General features: G+C 38.9%; 1 protein-coding gene across 1 annotated transcript in view; it reads left to right on the top strand.

The window, feature by feature from the left end:
* The window catches only part of Pclo (piccolo presynaptic cytomatrix protein), a 266,676-nt gene that overhangs the window by 236,685 nt on the left and 14,600 nt on the right, over positions 1–15,391 (top strand). The window contains 1 exon segment of the mRNA XM_038315454.1: positions 3,105–3,172. Within this exon segment, the coding sequence (XP_038171382.1) occupies positions 3,105–3,172 (68 nt within the window).

Raw genomic sequence — 15,391 nt, forward strand, 5'->3', positions numbered from 1 at the left:
CAATATTGTGTACAAGACAATCATTTTACTATGCGGACACAAAGACAAGTCACTATACGACCTACGTGAAATTTTAGTATTTCTTCCTTCTCTTCAGCGTCTCGTGTCCCACGCAATTGTTATTGGACCTGGAATAAGTGTTCAATGGCTATAGATTGATAGCTTGAGCATTCAAGGTACAGCGTCTGCTATCTGAACGCTCTGAAATGGAGACGATTTGAGGAGAACTCGGAAAGTTGGCTGCTTCACACAGTCACAGCTGCATTCCCTCTGAACGTCACCTAGCTTCACTGGGCCCATGTGCTCTGAGATTTCGGGTGTTCTTCAAGGTGGACTGCCTTTACATTTTAATGCTTTTTCTTTAAAAAAAAAAATAAAGGAGACTCAGTTTTCACTAAAAGCAAAGACTGTTTTCAGGTATTATCATTAAAAATAAAATTGTTGACTCATAAAATTTAATTATTAAAGCTAATAAAATTGTAACAATTTTTATAAACTTTGACATAACGCAAAGATAGGCATTTCTTCTACACTCTGACCTGCTGTACGGGCAGTCCTGACGTGATCCTCATCCTTTGCTGGGTTTTGCCCAGGAACACGATACATTTTGCTTCGTTCTCCCAGCACACATACTGCCCTAAGCTTTCCTTCCTCTAACAGTAGCAGATGGAGGAGCATTAGTTTATTAAACCTAACTGATGTCGTCTTAATGAAATAGTTACACAATCTGATGCTCATCAGGAAATACAGCCCAGTGGTAGAGCAATTGCCTAGAATGTACACACGCCTAGGCTCAGTCTTCAAGTGTAGATGAAGTTTCATGTGCTGCTTAAACAGGACTATGGATTCATATGGACATGTAGATGTGCAGATATATATATTTCCTAACATCTGTATTCATGAACACATACACACAAACATATATACATAAATACAAATGTTAGCAGTTATATAATCTGCATGCACGTGGTCCTCAATCACTAAAGAGAATTTTGTGCTTAAATATTTGACCTAAAATTGTTAAAAAAGGAACAATATAATGGTTTTGAAGATAAATCAATTTATAAATTTACATGTTTCTTTTTTGTCGCATGCAGAAACGTTTCAGATTCCTTTCTGGAATCAGATGACAAGAGGATTTTTTTAAAGTGGTTTTTAAAAAGAAATAATTAGATTCTTAAGAAATAAGAGTAGTTACAATTTTAATAGATCCAGGAAGTCAAAGGCATTTGGTGGAAATAAGAATTGTTAATAAACATTTCTGTATCAGAATTACAATCAAGGCATTCTTTGATGCATGCTTCCATTTAGCATGTTGAAGGTGTGTGTGTGTGTGTGTGTGTGTGTGTGTGTGTGTGTGTGTGTGTCTGTGTGTTGTTTTGTTTTGTTGTTGGTGGTGTTATTTTAAGACAGGGTCTCACTATGTAGCTTTGGCTGTCCTGGAACTCTCAGTGTTTATCAGGATGACCTCAAACTCACAAAGATCTGCCTGCCTCTGCCTCCTGCATGCTAGGACAAAAATCATGCACCAGCACACCCAGCTCATGTTTGAGTATTAGTCTATCATGTTGCGATGGAATCTAAATACAATTTAAAAGGCAATTGCAGAACCCACTGAATGTCATGAATCCTCTCCTCGGGCTGAAGCAACAAGAAGTAGCCGCAGCCTGTTATCCAGCTAGCAATCTACCATCACAGTTTTCAAAGGACTGTGAAGGGTTTGTCCAGTTGGTTTGACCAAAGCTTTGAGGCCGAAACTAAAGTTAAGACTCTTTTGTTAAATTCAGTTACCAAGTGTAAGTGCATTATCTAATTGTTAATTCTATACACATACTGGATATTTATAGTTACTCGAGCACTGAGCCCAAACTTCATAGAATCCTCAATCAACACTGAAGTAAAGACTTTCCCACTTGACAAAGGTCAAAAGTCAAACTACCGTGTAACCTCACAGTCCTACAGGGGATTTTTGCTGTGTTGTATTTTGATAGTTTCTTCTTGTATACAGTACATCATTATTATATTCCTCTCTGCATTAGCCTCTCATTGCCGCATATATGCTGTTTCCCTTCTCCTCAACTGATCTCCTCCCTAACCCCACCAGGGACGTTTCCAATTTTGTGTGTACAAGTCATGCAGGTGTTCACAGTCGCTATGAGGTTTTGACAGCAAACACCATATTTTATCCAGAAGATAACATTTTAGAGTATTCCTTCATGTCTTCTGGCTCACATAGTCTCCCCACCTTTCTTGAAGAGGGTGAAAGAGATATTTCTTTTAGGGCTACTGTCAGTACTTTGAGGAGTTACGAGTTCCTGCACGGACCGTGACACACTGCTGAAATTCACTTTTAATTTGTGATAAATGTCCACGCCATTCCCCATAATGGCTATACTGATTGAAATTCCCTAAATAGTGTGTTAGTCATCTCTCCTTACTGCACTCTTGCCAGAATTTGTTTGACATGCCAAAACATTTATACTAGAGGAATGTAATATCTCCCTGCTGTTTTGATTATTATCCATTGATTAGTGGTGGTAATTTTTTTAATGTCCACTTGTTACATCATCTAGGAAATATCTATTTAAGTTACAAAACTATTTCCATGTGTTATTTAATTAAGTATTTGCCTGCTCACTAACGAACCCATAACACTTCGTTATGATAAAGATATAACTCCTCGAGTTAGAAATTAAATGCAAGCTTACATGTTTAAGGATACAGGTATGTTTGACTGGATTTGGCTATTGTGTATATATACAAATTTTGAAGAACTATGTAGCATTTTTAAGTTGTGTGTTGAAAGATTTTCCAAAATGGGGGGAATCTAAAAATTCCATGAGTTCAATTTTTATAAATGAGTTTATAAATAAGATGTGTTGATTTCTCTGTTATGATGTTTAGACTGACTAGGAATAATAATGAAGTCCCTGTTCTAAAATTAATGTGACATAGTATAATTAACTGCTTGCGTATTTGCTTTTCAAATCATCCACAGTTGACTCTGAATATGTAATGTTATTTTATTGCTACAAGCCGATTTTTATTTGTTTTAATAAGGGGACCATAACTAAAGATGTCATTTTTTTTCCTCTTTGAAACAGAGGAAAGATGGGACAGAATGGACAGGACCCTGTGAAACAGCCAGGAATGGGAGCGGCAGACACAGAAGGTGAGTGACATTTACATTATTGAACTGTGCCGGAATCTACATGGGGCACGATAAACTCGTCTGTGTAAAATGACAAGAACACCAGATGGTAGGCCAGCATCTAACGAGCAAGAATAACTTGTGTTTATTAACTGCTTGTCGACTTCCTCAATTTTATTTAGATATTCAGTACCGTAGGGTACCAAATATTTTCGGAGGGCCATGAGGATGATGGAAAATAGACTCAACAGATCAGGGGATAGAATCGAGGACACAGGGTTCAAGCCATGCAGCTGCAGCCTGCTGAATTATCACAAAGAGTCCAAAAACACAGATGGGTGAAAAAAATCTTCAACAAATGGTACTGGAAAAATAATATTCACATGAAGACAAATGAAACTAGAATCTCTCACACCTTATACGAAAACTGACTCAAGTACATCAAAACCCACAACATGAGACCGGAAGCTCTGTAACTGTCAGAAGGACCATGAGGAGCAGGGTTAAGATCCAGGTGTACGCAGGGGCTTCTGATGAAAAGGACCCCAAAGCCAGGAGGTTATATCAGTAACTGTCAAATGAGATTGCATGAGATTTAAAACCTTCTATATATCACAAAGGAACAAAAAAATCTAGCAGAATTTATCTCCATAATATATACAACTTAAAAACCATAAATGATATAAAATACAAACACCCAAAGTAACTTGATAAATCAATAAATGTGATAATAAAAAGAATAATGGATCCTCACCTGATAAAGTAAAAGTTACCAGTAAACATACAAAAATATACAACACCTTTAGCCACCAGAGAAATGCAAATAAAAATCTCATTGAGTTAAAAGCAGCAAATGCTGAGTGGAACACAGGACAGTAGGAAATGCTTGTGCATTGCTGTTGATGACGTAAATTAGTCAGGCTACTATAGAATCAGTATGGAGGTTCTAGAAAACTAAAAGTCGAACTATCACATAATCTAGTTATACCACATCCTAATACATACTCAAGGGATCTAAGTCAGCATATCACAGGGTCCATGTTTATAGAAACACTACTCCTCACACTTACAGAGAGAGAAAGAGAGAGACAGACAGAGACAGAGACAGAAAGAGAGAGACAAAGAGACAGACAGAGAGACAGACAGAGAGAGAGAGAGAGAGAGAGAGAGAGAGAGAGAGAGAGAGACCTTGTTTTAAAAAGAGTGATTTGGTTTTGAGGGAGCCTAGTCTGTTTAGATGCACACCTTCCTGGACCTGGATGGAGGGGGGAGGACCTTGGACTTCCCACAGGGCAGGGAACCCTGACTGCTCTTTGGACTGGAGAGGGAGGGAGAGAGGAGTGGAGGGAGGGGGGAAATGGGAGGTGGGGAGGAGGCGGAAATTTTTAATAATAAAAAATAAAATTTAAAAAAAAAAGTGATTTGGAGCAAGGTATCGCAAGACCACTAGAGGATAGGAGGAGACTTAGGTTTCAATTATGAACCTGTTGTGGGGCATGAGAAGTGATTTTCTGTCTTCGGAAACTTCATCTGGTAAATGCTGAGAGGAAATGAGTTTCCTCAGGGTCTTAGAAGATGGCACATTACCATGGCTCTCAACAAGATTTTGCTGAATCATTCAAATTTTCTAGGCCTTCTACTTATTGCGATATTCCCCAAAGTCCTCTCCACTCCCTGGTCCTATCATACACACTCGTGTGAATGTGAGTACATGCACACACACACGCACACACACACACACACACACACACACACACACACACACGAGGGATCCTGAGGGAGGGAAAGACTCTATATAAATTTATCAATTCTCTTTTGTATTAGGTGTGTGTGTGTGTGTGTGTGTGTGTGTGTGTGTGTGTGTGTTATTCCCCAATCTTTTACCCAAATTCCTTGGAAATCACACTCAGTTAGGCATTTATATCCCACCAGGAAAATAGAAAATACTCTCTGTGTCTAAAGTAGAAAACGTATACAGCTGTTTACTCCTGTGGTTGGTGATATAAACCTGGGAGGCTGGGGTCTAAGAGCAATGTAGACTAAAGTCTCAAGCAATCGCCAACTTTATTTCGAGCATCAGACTGTTTCTACTGAGGGGTAAGAAGAGTCACCTGAGTACGCGCGTCCAATCACAAGTACAAGTACACTTGTGGCGAAACATATTTTTCTATAGAAGCACATGCAAGACAAGACTTGAAGGAAATTCACTCCATTATACCTGGGAGGAGCACGAAGATACAGTTCAAGAAAATCTCTGTTTTGAAGAAACCAAATTCACAAGACTCTTGTCTTCTTGGAGTTTTCCCGCAAGCACTCAGAACTCCCTTGCAGGACTCCATTCTTGGACTGCGTTCTGACTTACAGCTATATAAATTAATAAGTGACTATTATGTAAATATATGTGTCCATAAGTCATAGCTTCCAATTTCCTCGTGCTTCCAGAATTCAAGAATAAGAAGCACAGTTCATGAATGTCACCTCACTTTTCACCTTAATGTTCAAAGGTCAACTGAGTCTGGGTAAGGGTCAGCAGCTGTCCACGGAGACGTGGCTCACCCCACACTGCCGCCTTCCTTTCCATCAGTTTTCCCAGAAGGAGCCAATCAGAGACCGCTTCTTTTTCATTGAAACTTGTGAGTCAATCTGTTCACGCTCTAGTGAACTGGCCATGATTTTTAGAACTGAGTGGCAGGGGCTGAGGTTGAGGACAGGGACGTGGACTGCAGTGTGAGACATTTATAGTCATGTCCCCTTGGGCGCTAGGAGAATTTCAGACAAGTTGTTTCGGTCTGAGATAAGACTAACCTTAAAAATAATCAAATTTGTCATTTTCGTAGTTCTGTGAAACTAGGCTGAAAGACATATACATATATATATACATATGTATATATATATACATATGTATGTGTATATATATATATATATAAATAAAGATGACGAACACATCAGTCACCTTTGCTGTTCCAGAGATGTTCAGAGCACTCCCATGACGCAGATAATTGCCTTTGCTTCCTTCTGTTGTCAGGCAACTTAACCAGCCCGTTCAATGGAAAAAAGAAAAACAAACAAAACGGAATCAGCATGATTTGGTTTGGGATTAAAGTTCATGTTTTCCTGGTGGTGATTTTACTCCTTTCGATTCTTTATTAAGTACCAGAAAAATTCTCAGCCCATTACAAAAAAAAAAAAAAAGGCTGATTCTTTTGATCTTCTACCCCAGCTTGAATTTTTAATTATGCTTTTATTGAACACCTTGGCCCGTTATAAAGAAAGCTATCTGTGAAGATATGGTATAATATTTTATATATAAAAACATATAAACTGTATCATAGTGTAACTGGAGACTGTTCATTTGTTTCACAAATTTTCCAAAAATTCACACAGAAAATATCTTAATTACAACACTGGCCAATGACTCAGGATTCTTACTGACTAACTTGTACATCATCATAGTGTTTGGGGTCGTCATTCATAGACAATTTTGTCTATGCAATTTTCATTTCTATGTAAAATGCAATTGTTTACAGAGCAAAAGTTTTCTGTTCAGATACTGAGACATTTTCATGCTAAGGATCACTGTCCCGGTTATGTGTAAAAGCACACCATGTATTAATGCCGAGGGGAGAGAGGATACAGGACAAGATAGAGTGCATTATCTTACTGCAAATTTTTATATGTGACAATTTAGGTAGAAATAATGGAAGCATATGAATGTCACATGAATCTTGCTTCTCCGAGCATTGCAATATCTTTTTTATATGGATATATATTTTATGTACACTCACAACAGTGGCTAGCATATGGATCTCTACTAGGTAAGAAAATCCAAAATAAAAATGAATGGCTATTATTAAAATACAATGTATAAAATTCTTTTAAAAAAAGAAACATATATTTTAAACAATGAAAAAGTAATTAATAATTTTGGCGTAAAAAATTAATTAAATAAAGAAATTCATGAAATTTTCTCATTGTCTCAGCAATGGGAAAACATAGTCAAGTTACTATAAATGCTAAATTAATTAAGATTATCATACACTATCATAAGAGTAAGTAAGGACAGGAAGACTTTGTTCAACAACTGAAATAATTTTCTTTCAAAAATCAATGCATTAAGCCGGGCGGTGGTGGCGCACGCCTTTAATCCCAGCACTCGGGAGGCAGAGGCAGGCGGATCTCTGTGAGTTCGAGACCAGCCTGGTCTACAAGAGCTAGTTCCAGGACAGGCTCTAAAAAAGCTGCAGAGAAACCCTGTCTCGAAAAACCAAAAAAAAAAAAAAATCAATGCATTATAAGGTAAATATGCATCTATATTATACAAAGCTCTTTTGAGAAATGTAGAAAAATAAACAGGTTGATGAGATTTTTTCTGCTGTTTTGTTTTCTTTGCAGTTTTCCTAAACCTTAGACAAAATGAACTATAAAATGTGAAGTTTTTATCTTTTTAAAGAAGTCATACATTTTAAGTGATATGTAAGGAGATAGTATGGATCAATAGGAACTTTGCGAATGAGGAAAAAGATGGTCAAATTAGCGCAGTAAATATATAACTTTTCAATATTATCCTGAATCATACGACTCTCTAAATCCTTAAAATTCTTTACTGGTAGTTACTGCAACAAAGTACTATATTTTGCTTTGTTTTGTTTTTTGAGACAAGGTCTCATTATACAGCCTTGACTGGCCTGGAATTTGTTTTATAGACCAGACTAGACTTGAACTCAGAGAGTTCAACTCCCCTGCTCTGCCTCCAGTCCTGAAAAAGGCATACACCACTGTTCCTGGACATTAAAAGCCTATCTGATGCAGCCTATGAACATACCTATTTTCACTCCAACGTAAAAGGCATTTATAAATATTAAGCACAAAAAAATCAGAATTTTATGAAATGTTAAAGTTCATTAAAATAAGTTTCCTTTCTGACCATTTAATCTACTACTTTCTCTGCTTAAAATATATTTTTATTTTTCTTACCCAGCAGAAGTAAAATTGGAAGATTACAGTTTTCTATAAAGGAAAATGTTTTATGTGTGATTAGAAAAGTAGAATTGCAAAGAAAACAACCAGAATATTTCATAAAAGAACAGTTTGCCAACCCAGTGTCATAGCCTCACAAAACAGGCTTTGGAGATAAGGATGTCCCATGGGTACTAGCCAGTGCACCCTGAAGAAACTGCACAGCGCTTATGTGCTCTCTGTTAGCTATTTCCTCCAAAGTAATCAATACATTCATTGTATGTTTGCTTTGTGAACTGAGAATGGTGGTGGGAGGAGACCATACTGGTTAAGTCTTGTATTGTAAAATGAGCCGCTGTCTATCCAGGTCACTGCATCTGAGAATTCCACAGATGCAGATGGAAGCTGTTATCATCCGAAGCAGATGTTTGCTTCCGCAGGGAACAGCACACCTGTGTGGCGTCTGTAATTAGCACTGTTCTCTGAAGCCCTAACAGCTCTCACTGTTGCTATGGAATACTGCTGTGGCCAGGTTCAGCCTTACAGGGTTTATCAGGACACGGATGCAGTTGAGTCTCCCTACTCAACGATTCATTGTTTTGAAAAGCTATGTACCCCTTAGTAACAAAACGAACACAGATGCTGATTATGGCTAAGTATTCTGCTGAGATCTTTAAAAAAAAAAATAATGACCCCACTAATTACAATACATTATTCCTAGTGTCCAGCAAGGTACTAACACAAAATATTTATTGAATCGATATTTTTAATCAAAATTGAACCTAGAAATCAATATTCAGATAAACCAAAGGCAGAACCAAGCATAGTGACAGCTGTGGACCTAATATAATATTTACACACAAACACTGAGAAATTTAAAGCAATATGCTTTGCACTACGCCTCGAACCAAGGACCTTGAGTATTTATGTGTCCCATAGTTGCTAATGCATGGCTTTTAAGGGGGCTACCACATATGTTTTGAGTAAAAAGGATATGACCTCATTTATAATTGACTTTGAGGTTTAAGTCTTTGCTTTTATGGTCTGTACTTTTTTTACTGAGCACAGAAGGAGGTGAGCAATGCTGAGTTCCTTCCACAGATGTGTTCGTGAATAATTGGGCTTGAATTCTCATATATGTGAATGCACATTGAGGATTAAGCGTTACTCTGTATTTAGATTGAATTGTGAACATTTTCCTGGAAGAAAAAGAATTTTTCACATAGTTTTAGGAATAAAGGCATATGTGGTATAACTGGAATAATGCTAGCTAGGGTTTCAATAGGGAGAAACTTCACGATCAAAGCTTAGGCAACAAGAGACAGCAGGTGATAAAGATGAACCCCCCCCCCACATCTCTGCCCGATTTCTTTTCATAGTTTTGTACTAGAGGAAATAGGGGGATACAAGGCTCAAAAGAGAGTCACAGTTCAGATAATTTATAAAACAGAGGAAGCCGTCAGGAATACTCTTAACCCACACTGTAGTTAGGCAGTTGGAAAAAGAAGGGAAATTTCACAGCCTTGCTGCAGTGATGGATGGAATCATATCTGCATCAAGGAATTCATTAGAAAGAGCCAGTGGTTCGCATAAATGATGTGAATGCAGAGAGAGAAAAGTGGGGACAGCTGTGGAAGGCATCTGGGAGGCGATCTAGGTATCTAGAAGGTGTCTGCTTTCGTTCTAAGCATGAGTCAGAATGCCAGCCACCAGCCTTTGACACCTGGCACCACACAGGTGAAATGGGGCAGTTGCATAAGTGATCAGCAATTAGCAGAGGTTTGACTCATGAAGATGAGATTCGGGAAGACATTAACAAGGAAGGGTAATGTGGAAAATGAAAATAAGGGGAACTGAAGGAAGCTGAAATGTAAACCCACACTTCATAGGATTTTAAAGAAAGAATTTGGCTATGCATTGAAAGCCATCTGGCATGCAATTCGGAATGCATGTTCAACATGATTTCAGAGTCAAACGGAGTTTAAACTAAATGCAATCCTTACGTTTTACTCTCTTAATTTTGTCTGTCTGTATAGTGACGTTGATCTGCTGTTCTATGTATAGACAGTTTGATGAATCCAGGCCTTCCATATGCTGATGTGGAGTTTGTGGGGGTGGGAGGGGAGCTCTCTATAAGAAGAATCTCAGACAGGCACGTTGGGGTGAGTTCTGCATCTAAGGTGCTATACAAAGAGAACAAATATTCAGAATAGGACCATAATGTATGCAGACCACGTTGAATCAAAAGATAACAATTCTACATTTGGGAAAACCTTACACTTTACAAAGATTTGTGGGGGGGGAACTTCAGAAGAGTTCTTCAAATCGGAAGAAATGGAATTTATCAACACAATCTCCTATGAAAGTTAACAAATGTATTATTTTACATTTTTGCAAAATTCCTTTCATTGGTGAATGTTTTATTAATCCAGAGAACCAAACCTATGGGAAGTAGAACAGTTTCAATCCATTGGAGTCTTAGGGACCTAAAGTGGCTGTTTCTCTTTTGTTTCATGCCTGTGTTGAGCAAGGCAGGGACATGCTGACTCTGCCTTCTAAGTGCTCTAATCAGCGGGTGGGTAGCACAAATTTATTTCAGCTGCTGCCAGAGGTGAACGAACAGGAACAGTTTTTCCATAATGTTCTTCATGCAAAATGGTTTCTCTCAGTCTATTTCTACTTTCAATTGTCTGGTAGATTGAGTTTGTTTCCTTTTAATGAATGGATAATTGGCTGAGCCAAACGGTAAATCCATTTGCTCAGTTTAGTTGATTTGGAGATGGGTGTGATATTTCTCAGCCAACTTTAAATGTATTTTGAATAGTTATCCGTGATGTAATCTGGGTAAAAGGGATGTGAGCTGTTGGCTTAAGGCTATTTTGGAGCTCTGGGTGTGATCTCTTTTCAGAATGTGTCTTCTTCCTTGTGACTTTGTTGAGCATGGATTAGCCGTTCCTGGGTGATACTTTTATATTTTGTACCTAAGGTTTTAAGTTTATCATCCTTACTAAAGTATTTATATATATTTCAACAAGATATTCATGAAAATCATTGTACCTAAGATCAAGATAATTGAACAAAATACAATGAATTACTTTAAAAATCTGGTTTCAAAAGTTCCATATGTATTGACTAGTGAGTGATAAATTTCTCTTCTGGCTAGAATGTTATCTAGAATTTAGCCTAGGCTGAATTGTGACCATGACATGAACAATTGCAAGGAGGCATGGTAGCAGAAATACACAGTACTGTTACTTGGAAAAGGGCAGTTGTTTAATTTATTAAGAACAATTCTTTAGCTGGATGTGGTGGCACATACCTGTCATCTCAGGACTTGAAAGGCAGAGGCAGGGGGATCAAAACTTCAAAAGACCAAAGGGCTGGAGCAATGGCTTAGAAATTAAATATTCAAGGTACCTAGTGAGTCTGTGGCTAGATTGGGCTACTTCAAATCGATTCTCAAAACGGCTAAAGGAATAAAAAGTATTTGCTAAAGTAAAGACAATATTTAATTTTCAATTCGAGATATACAAACTTATTGTGTGCAAATTTTTTTCTGTATTTTAGCTGGTGGTTAGTTTTTCCAAAAGATACAGGTGAGGGCTGTCTTAACACGTTAGCTCCTAATTTTTATATTTGAAACCAGATGTGTCAGTGGTACCTCCATTGCCTGGCAATCGTGAGGCCCTGGATTCGAACCTATTGCCACTGAAAAGAGAAGTCAAATGCTGTCCTCATACAATGTGTCTAGGGTCTGGTTCTGCTCTTCTTCCGGCTGTTCTACTGGTGGGTCATGCATTTGGTAATTGCTAAATCCATGCAGGGTCCCGTGCTTAGTGTTTCTTAAGTCTTTCCCTCTCCTTCCTATTCCAAGTGTCACCCAAATTTAGGTTTTCAGATTTCACATCCTAGGACAGCAAGCTAGCTTTGACCTATTTATTGGTCTTCTCTCTACTCAGCTAACACATCTATCTTAAAGGTTTTCCTTTTTAGGATTTTATTTTACTTTATTATACATTTTCAGTTAAAATATAATCACGTCACTCTCCCCTTTTCTTTCCTTCCAAGTCCCCTGAGTCTATCTTTATTGTTTGGGTGAATATAGTTTCAGGACTGACCACTTCAGGGAGGCTCATTCCTGGGATATGCTCACTCTCCCTTCTCTCAAAGATCGTGTTATTTATAGTTCTTTGTCCAGAGGTATAATCAGGTGAGATCCCCCACCCCACTTCCATACCAGCATGTCTGTAAATATTATTGTTCAGTCTGTGGTAGATTGTCATGTGACAAACGTATCCTGGGAAGACGTAACACGTGTCTGCTCACCCCAGATAGGAAGTCAGCAACAGACCAGAGTATGGATCCACCGAAGTCCAACTTAGTGGCCAGTGTGTTCTGTTGGGGTTGCTTCCAGGTTTGTGGGTGGGAAAATAACTACAGTAGGAGCAGAAATGAGGACAGCTGCACCACCAAAGCTCACCCCAGCAAGGGTGATAACTCCCAGCAGCTGGCGCAGACCACAGATACTACAGGCTACATATACAAATTCAGAGTGTCCTTTCCAGGTAGCTAGTTGGTCGGAACCTCTTCATGCACCTGGCTTTTGCTCCGTCTTTGCTTCGCAGTTCGTCTCTGCTTCTTTCAGGCTGCTAGGTTCTTCCACGCAGCAGGGCTTGGTTTAGAGTTTTCTTTGGAGGCTGGCCTGTCTCAAAGTGACTCTCAACTGTCATTACTATTAATCCACTCTTAGGGAGGGAGGTGACTAAGGGTCCTGGTCAGTGTCAGGGACTTCCTGAAGCTATGTTGGATTATTTCCTGTCTATCTAAAGGAGCTTCCTTGAAGAAGGAAGGGTTTCTCCTTCCCTTAGGGCATTCTGCTGTTTTACCTGCTTGTAAACAGCTCACCCTAAACTCTCCTGATGGTTTCCTTTTCTTTTATAGCCTAAATCTTAACAAGTTTCCCTCCAAACTGGAAGGATTTAACCTTGGCTGGAAGCGCCACACACCGATTGTTCCACAGAAGACTTTCTGGTTCCTAGTTGGTAGAACCTTTCAGCCCTCTTTCTGTGTTATTCCATGAACCACAGAGGCATGGCCTATAAAGTGAATGTGTCCGTTGGGACATGGATATCCATGGGATCCCAATGACCTGCTAATTATCATGTCTAGTTGTAAGTTTCTGGGAGGGTCTCCACTTACTGTAAAGAGAAAGCCTCATTTGATGAGGGTGACACCTACGCTTACCAGTAGATAAGACTTAGAATAAAGTAAATAGGTACGCCAACCCAACAAAGTGGCACTAGTAAATTCTCTTGTAGGACCCATGGCCTCACTAGCCATGGGAATTTCCTAGGAGTAAACTACCAGGCATGGTTTCTCTCCTACTGGGTGGGCCTTGAGACCACTTAGATGCTGCTGGTTGCCACCACCATGTGAGTGCCACCTGCTGCAGCTTCATGGATACCCTGCCATGCCGGTCATTGTGGATCTTAGACTTCACAGCTGATTAGGACTAATAATTGCTTCCGTCCCTCAGCAGCTCCTGAGATAGATGTATATGCATAAGTACATTTGTTGTGCATAATTTTACGCAAATATCAAACAATAAGGTTCCTTGAAGCGGTTATCAAACAACCTTAGAATTACTTGTCCCTCCTCTCTCCCTGTGCTCCTGTACTGACTTTCCTTCCTTTGCTGGGACCCTCCTTCTCATCCTGTCATGTCTCACTTCATGTCAGCTGCATCCTGCCGTTTCCCTCTCCTTGTTCCCACTCACCAGCTTTCGTTCACTCCTAGGCATCGTTTTCTTCGGGCTTTCAGGAAGTATTTCAAAATTTTAAACATTTAAAAAGTTATGTACATTTAGGTTTTCAAGTTCTCTTGTGAAAATTACATTTTTTTTTTTTTTTGCTGTCTCATACAAGACAACATTTTTTTTTACGGAAAGGTCTTGGCTATTTCTAGCCACAAGAAAAATGAATGTTAAGAAGCGTGTATCAGAAGAGCGTCTTCACAGCCGTCACTGATACGTGAGGACATCAGTCAGCAAAGCTGGTTTTCCTCCCTAAATTACGTCCATTCAAGCTCTGTCTCCGAAAAGAAAGACACAGAATGCAGAGGGATGTGCAGGCTTGTCCTACTTTCCCAACACACTCTTGAGTTGAAGCAGGAAAGAATAAAATGCGCTTATTGAATGATGCATCTATCTTCTTGATTCTGGGTTATTGCAAATAAAAGCCCTAAGAATCGCTTGCACAGCCCTCTCTCTCGGGAAAAGCAATTAGTGAGAATACAGCAGAGACCTACTTTCTCAGCTCACATTCAGCCTTAAAGCAAGAAAATGTGCCAGGCGGTGGTGGCACACGCCTTTAATCCCAGCACTCGGGAGGCAGAGGCAGGCAGATCTCGAGTTCGAGGCCAGCCTGGTCTACAAGAGCTAGTTCCAGGACAGGCTCTAGAAACTACAGGGAAACCCTGTCTCGAAAAACAAAAAAACAAAAAACAAAAAAAACCAAGAAAATGTTTTAGGATCCACTTCATAGCTTGAATAGTAGTGGCTCAAATATTCCCACCTATGGAACAAAGAAAGAAAACTAAAACAATGACTTATCTTCCATAGGTGTGGAAAAAATTCCAAAACACCTCTTACTAGTGGCCTCAACACAGCTTAAAGGAAAAAAGCTTAATTTTTGAATTAGAAAGCTAAATCGCTTTCTTTTGATCAAAGTGGAAATGATGATTACTTTTTGAGTTTCCAGTAGCTATTGGAGAGGTTATACAACTAATCTAACATAGCCTAGTTGTTTTCTCTGTGATCTAAAAGGACAAGGATAAAGGCTAAGGAGTCTTCACACTGTAAAGGCTGGGACTAATGAGCAAACGAGGAGCAGCACACACAGCATGAGTGTTGCCATTGCAGCTGAAATAAAGGGGGAGTTTGCAAAAAAAAAAAAAAAATAAAGGGAGCAAAGACAATGGCTACTTATTTGTTCCATGGCTTCTCTGTTCCGAATGTTTCTAGGCCAACAGTCCCACAAAGATTGGTGTCCCAGTTCACACAGATATGGACGTTCCTCCTAGGTCCCAAATTCCTGATCTAATCCATGATTATAAAGGAGTATATACAGGACAAGACTTACTAGCACATAAGCTATTACCACAGATTAACAAAGAAATCGAGGCTATTTTGCAATTTAGTCAGTCTAACATGCACCCTGTTCATTTTATTTATTTAGAACAAGGTGTCAACATCTCCAGATTAATATTACTATTAGGGTATTATTA

This window comes from Arvicola amphibius, chromosome 18 (genome assembly GCF_903992535.2).
Source record: "Arvicola amphibius chromosome 18, mArvAmp1.2, whole genome shotgun sequence".
Taxonomy (NCBI): Eukaryota; Metazoa; Chordata; class Mammalia; order Rodentia; family Cricetidae; genus Arvicola; species Arvicola amphibius.